This window comes from Clarias gariepinus, chromosome 12 (genome assembly GCF_024256425.1).
Source record: "Clarias gariepinus isolate MV-2021 ecotype Netherlands chromosome 12, CGAR_prim_01v2, whole genome shotgun sequence".
NCBI classification, from domain to species: Eukaryota; Metazoa; Chordata; class Actinopteri; order Siluriformes; family Clariidae; genus Clarias; species Clarias gariepinus.
The window spans coordinates 11,311,860-11,317,859 of record NC_071111.1 but is presented as its reverse complement, the minus strand read 5'-3'; the positions used below and the strand labels follow the sequence as shown (position 1 = coordinate 11,317,859).

General features: G+C 40.1%; 1 protein-coding gene across 1 annotated transcript in view; it reads left to right on the top strand.

Annotated features, from left to right (window-relative positions):
* Nucleotides 1–4,186: 4,186 nt before the first annotated feature.
* sema3aa (sema domain, immunoglobulin domain (Ig), short basic domain, secreted, (semaphorin) 3Aa) overlaps nt 4,187–6,000 on the top strand; it is a 39,728-nt gene continuing 37,914 nt past the window's right edge. The window contains exon 1 of the mRNA XM_053508457.1: nt 4,187–4,680. Within this exon, the coding sequence (XP_053364432.1) occupies nt 4,569–4,680 (112 nt within the window). The 5' untranslated portion in view covers nt 4,187–4,568. The remainder of the gene's footprint in view (nt 4,681–6,000) is intronic.

The window sequence follows — 6,000 nt, the reverse complement described above, 5'->3', positions numbered from 1 at the left end:
CAACAAAGGCACCAGTGGTGTCAACTAATTTCTTCTGCAGGTAGTCGTTTGTGATGTTGCTAAGAACCTCCTGAATTCGTGCCTCCAAGTCCTCCAGTGTGCGAGGCTTTGTCCTGTAAACCTCCTCCATCGTGTAGCCCCACGGGAAAAAAAAAAACACATGGAGTGAGATCATTCATGGGGTCTGCGTCGTCCCAGCCAACGTTCTGGAAAATGCCAGTGTAACCACGCACACACAGTAACAGCAAAATAGGGTGGTGCTCCATCCTGCATGAAAATAAGGTCGCCAATTCTACAAGTTCTAGAGCTATTAAATTTTATTATAAATATATATATAAATATAATATTATAAAACATATAATATAGTGAAAAGTTATAAACTAAATAAATATAATTACGTGTACAACGAGTGTCCATATACTTTTGGCCGTAGTGTGTATGTCTTGTTATTGAGGGATTGACACCTTTTATTATTATTTTTTGTGATACATATCGTAGCTTCCTTTTCATTGAACTATAGTATGTCAGAAGTTAAATTTGCAATATTTTGATAAACGTTTCTGGCATGCAACTTACAGATTACTTTAACTGAGGCATAAATTATTTGAGTTTATTGTACAGTATTATAAATGAAAAAGGAACAAGGGTGAGTTTGCTTGAAACTAATTGTTCACTTCTGTATCTACGGTACCTAATTTATTATATTTCTCATTCTTTGATTAATTTTTCTTCTCATTCTCTCTTAATCATTTTAAACCAGAAACACACAAGGTGTCAGTGTAATGTAGTGAGGTCACCACTGTTTACCACTAATGTACTTTTTGTTCATACATGATCCTTCCCCATGCTATCCTGGGAAAATTTACTAGGTATCGTTCTGGTTGATTTTCATGTCAGTTTCCACACAATTCACCCAGTTCGTAACTATAAATTATTACAAATTTCCAAAGTATATCAGGAGTTGATTTCTTGAAACTGCTCTTCTACATAACAGAAATCCAGAAACATTTAAATGAATAATTTAACTAGTCTGTAAACTTTAAAGGTGATTTCATAGGGAGAAGAGTCTCCGTGTTCTTCCTGCTCTCTAACACTCTCACACTTATTAAGCTGGAGTATTTGTCGAGTGAGAAGGCTGTAACGGCAGAGCTCTCATCGCTGCGTAAAGAGGATGTGAGCAGAGGCGAGTGTGTAGTCTGGTGCCAACCGAATATAACACATCTCTCTTCTCCCTCTTGTCTTTTTTTCCACTTGTCTTTCCTCTCCTTGTTTTTTCCCATTACACAGCCCTTATCCCAGTGTGTGTGTGTGTGTGTTGATACTTGCTGAATCAGTGAGCAGGGTGGATTGACCTGTGGGGGCGATTAGATATTAGGATGACGTCCTACCCGGACAGGAATTGCGCCCCCCACCAAACAGGAAATGGCCCAAGGCGGTCCTGATGAGATAATGATGTGAATGGGACATCACTCACACGCTAACAACCCACCTTCAGCTGACACACACACAAACATATACATGTACACACACACGCACGTATCATGATATACAGTATGGAGTGTATCAGAGTGTGAGGATGTGACGAAGAACTAAGAGAATGTGCAGTTTTTGAAGCCCTCATGAGAAGAGCGGAAGGTGAGATGTGTGTGTGTGTGTGTGTGTGTGGCAGATGGTCTTATACTATGGCCGCAAACACACACACAGCTCTAGTGACACAGTTCTGAGTGACAGACATCTCCACAGTGACAGCTCCTGTGTGAATCTTTGTGTGTTTCGGCGCTATTTTTGATGCCCGGCTGCTGAAAGGCCCCCAGATACGACGTTTCGGTATCCTCTCTCCCTTTATACCCATGCTGCCACGTCATTATTTATTAAGACGTCATTCATTACACAAAGCACCAATACTGGACCAGCCTCCGCAAACAGAGAGACAGGAACACACATCTCGCTCACAGCCGAAAGCCTCGGCTTTGCTTGATCGATGCAGTTCATGCTGCTCTTAACCTCGCTAATGTTCCAGGATGTTTGGCAGGGGAAGAGATCGCTGTGGGTTTCTGGAGGTGTTGATGTATACGGCCTGTCTCTCATCTCTCCCGACACTTCGTTTGGATTTGGTGTAAACAACTAAAGAGAGTGTTTGTGGCCAGCGTGATCAGATGTTTGTGGACAAGCTCACGCAAGCAGGAGGCGTGCATATGTGGGTCCGTGAAAAGGATCTACTCGGTCACAAGCCAGCAAGCAAGAAAGCAGCAAGCAAAAAAGAAAGAAAGAAAAAAAGAGACCTAGTCAAAAAAGGCAAAGTCAAGACAGAAATAACAATTACATAAAAAAATTATTTAAGGATATAAAGAAAGTAAAACTGAAATTTAAGAATGGAAAAGAAAAAAGAGAGTCAAGAAGTCATAAAAGGAATTTAATAATTCAGTTAGGAATTAAAGAAGGAAAAAAAATACCAAGTCAGGATAGAAAGAAGAACTTTAAAACGTTAACAAAGACGCTCCTTATTCTGATTGATCGCACAGTGTTTCTGCAATTCGTTAATAAATAATAAGAAGCTTTATGGTTTAACAGTAACTCTGCTTCACGTAGGGCTTCATCACACCATTCCATCACATTCCATCCCTAATCTACTGTAAAATTAACACTTTACAGTAACACGGTCTTCAGTGTGTGTGTGTGTGTGTGTGTCTAAGAGAAAGAGACAGAGAGACTTTTGCTTTTAAAAGAAAGAATAAAAGCTGGAAGAGATAGAATGATAAACTTAATTTAAAAAAGTAATTGTCAAAATGTTGAGAAAGAAAGAAAGAAAGAAAGAAAGAAAGAAAGAAAGAAAGAAAGAAAGAAAGAAAAAATCAAACCACAGAAACACTAGATATTCAATTAATCAAGAAGAAAGGGAGAAATAAAAAAGGACTAAATAAGCCAAAAAGTAAAGAAAGAAAGAAAGAAAGAAAGAAAGAAAGAAAAAATCAAACCACAGAAACATTACTGTAGATATTCAATTAATCAAGAAGAAAGGGAGGAATAAAAAAGGAGTAAATAGGCCAAAAAGTAAAGAAAGAAAGAAAGAAAGAAAGAAAGAAAGAAAGAAAGAAAGAAAGAAAGAAAAAAATCAAACCACAGAAACACTAGATATTCAATTAATCAAGAAGAAAGGAAGGAATAAAAAAGGAGTAAATAAGCCAAAAAGTGAAGAAAGAAAGAAAGAAAGAAAGAAAGAAAGAAAGAAAGAAAGAAAGAAAGAAAGAAAGAATAAAACCACAGAAACACTAGATATTCAATTAATCAAGAAGAAAGGGAGGAATAAAAAAGGAGTAAATAAGCCAAAAAGTGAAGAAAGAAAGAAAGAAAGAAAGAAAGAAAGAAAGAAAGAAAGAAAGAAAGAAAGAAAGAAAGAATAAAACCACAGAAACACTAGATATTCAATTAATCAAGAAGAAAGGGAGGAATAAAAAAGGAGTAAATAAGCCAAAAAGTGAAGAAAGAAAGAAAGAAAGAAAGAAAGAAAGAAAGAAAGAAAGAAAAAATCAAACCACAGAAACACTAGATATTCAATTAATTAAGAAGAAAGGGAGGAATAAAAAAGGAGTAAATAAGCCAAAAAGTAAAGAAAGAAAGAAAGAAAGAAAGAAAGAAAGAAAGAAAGAAAGAAAGTTTAACCTAGGTAATCAAGAAGTCAAAAAGGAAAGACACAATGAAAATAATCCAGAAGGTTATGTTAAGAAAGAAGAGTGTTAATAATTCATTAATAATTTCATAAAGTAAATAATTCAAGCATGAAAGAAAACCAGAAATGTAACAATTCACAAATAAGACATAAAAGTAAAAAAGAAATACATTTTGAAAAGTAAACGGTAAAATGTTGTAAAACAACGCTTAACGCTTTTTAAAAATTAAAATAGTAATTCTATCAAAAATGAATAATAAATAATCATAAATGGACTTAAAAATACAGAACACTTGAGTATACAAAGGCACACTCAGAGTCGGAGTAAGCGAGTAGGAGCCCGAGACAGCGCTAGACCTGTTCAGAAGGGTGTCTTTTCTTCACTCGCTCACCCCCCTCCTCCACCTTCAGCTGCGCTCCCTCGCTCCCTCCCTTCTCTCCTCCCCTCCCCTCCCCTCCACTCTCGTAGATGGTGTAGTGCTCTGTCGTTCCCTCTCAGTCTGCCCGTGCAGTGGACAGGACCAGAAGTGTGTATGCGAGTGTGTGTGTGTGTGAGTGACTGTGAAGTGTGGGTGTTACGGGATCCATGAGTCTCCAGTCCCTGGTCACAGATTCACACTCAGCGCCTTCTAGAGCCAAAGAGGAGTACACCTTCAACCCCAACACACCTCATCCCCCCCTACATTCCCAGCCACATGGAGCCATGTGAGCTCCTGCCTGCCTCACCGGGAATCTGACTCGGATTGCCTCCTGTAGAGACGCTCACAGATCTGGATCTGCCGCGGAGCGCAGAGAGAGGAGAGGAGCGATTGCAGAGATCTTCACCCAGGAGGGAAGTACCGTTCCCTGGGCGCTGTGGGCCGGGAGCCCCCCGTGGGCTGGAGACCGGCGCTCCAGCACCATGGATTACCTGCTAGGGATTGTAGTCCTGCTGGGCATGGCGGCTCTGCCCGGGAGAGTGGCCCTGCAGAACCCCAAGAGAACCGTTCCACGGCTCCGGCTGTCCTATAAGGGTGAGTTTTATGCTGAATTGAATGTGCTTCTATTAGAACTTACAAATGACCATTTATCTATCTATCTATCTATCTATCTATCTAACCATCATAGATCTGTATACATCCTTCCCTCTGTCTGTACAACTCAACCCTTCTTTATATTTTTACCTCTCTGATTTAACCAGCTCCACTCTGTCTCTCTACTCTTTCATTTCTGTCTATTTTCTCTCCGTCTCCCTCTCCCTCTCTTTCGCTGCCCTACGATCGTCTATTCTCATTTCGCTCTGACAGATTGTTTCCATATGTTCCGGGAGGTCTCAGGGAAACTTAGCCGTATGTGTTGGCCCGTCTTGAGATCTCTCTTCAGGTTTGAACTCTGTGCCCGGTCCCCTGTTTTATAGCTGCCACGCATAACCAAGAGCTGTCTCCTGGGGTAACGATCCCGAATGGACGCTCAGCGATCCTGTGCTGTTGAGTTTAATGGCTCTATGCTCAGGCTTTAAAAGGGAACGAAAAAAATAACAATAAAAAGTCACATGGATTTAAGTGCACACATGCATATATAGCCAGTGTGGAAGTGCCCTCATGCCCTCATAAACCATCATTACTGCATTACTGTTAATGCGCTGTAGTGTGAGAAAACAGACGTGAATGGTAGCGGTGGTAGGAAACATTATTCTTGGGACAGAGTGCTATTTTACATGGAGACTGTGGAGAACCAAAAACTAGCACAACGTCTTTTTTGCGAGCCAGCCTCTTTCATCTCAAATGAAAATAGGCACCAGCATTTTTGCCATATTTTTGGCCGTTTCTCTTTTATTGTCAGCTAGGCAAGCCGCTGCGGTTCTTTGTCCAGACACACGGCTAAAAGTATATGACTTGATATGGGGTGGCAATCTCTCTCTCTCACCCTCTCTCTCTCTCTCTCTCTCTCTCTCTCTCTCTCTCACACACAGTCATTTTTTTTAAAGCTTACATTGGTGTGTATATACGTCTTCCAGCATTGGTGTTGATTGTAAGGTTAGTCCAAAGCATAGCTTTCCACCAGCACGAGCCATTAAAACACCCTCTCATTACTTTTATAGATGGCGCAAGTTATTTTGATCGCCTAGCCTGTCATCTGAAGTGCCCCAAAAATGTGATGGTGTGAGAAATCACACACATGCGCACAATGATTTGGTTAAAATTCGCCGAAAGTCAGTAAATATACATAAAACCTTAAGTGTACCAGGCTGGAATGTGGTCGGGATCCGCGCTCCAGCATGGGTTTTTCCAGAGAAGGGAAAAAAAAAAAAAAAACAGGCTGCAGGCTTTAATATGAAAAAGGTGCATGTCCAC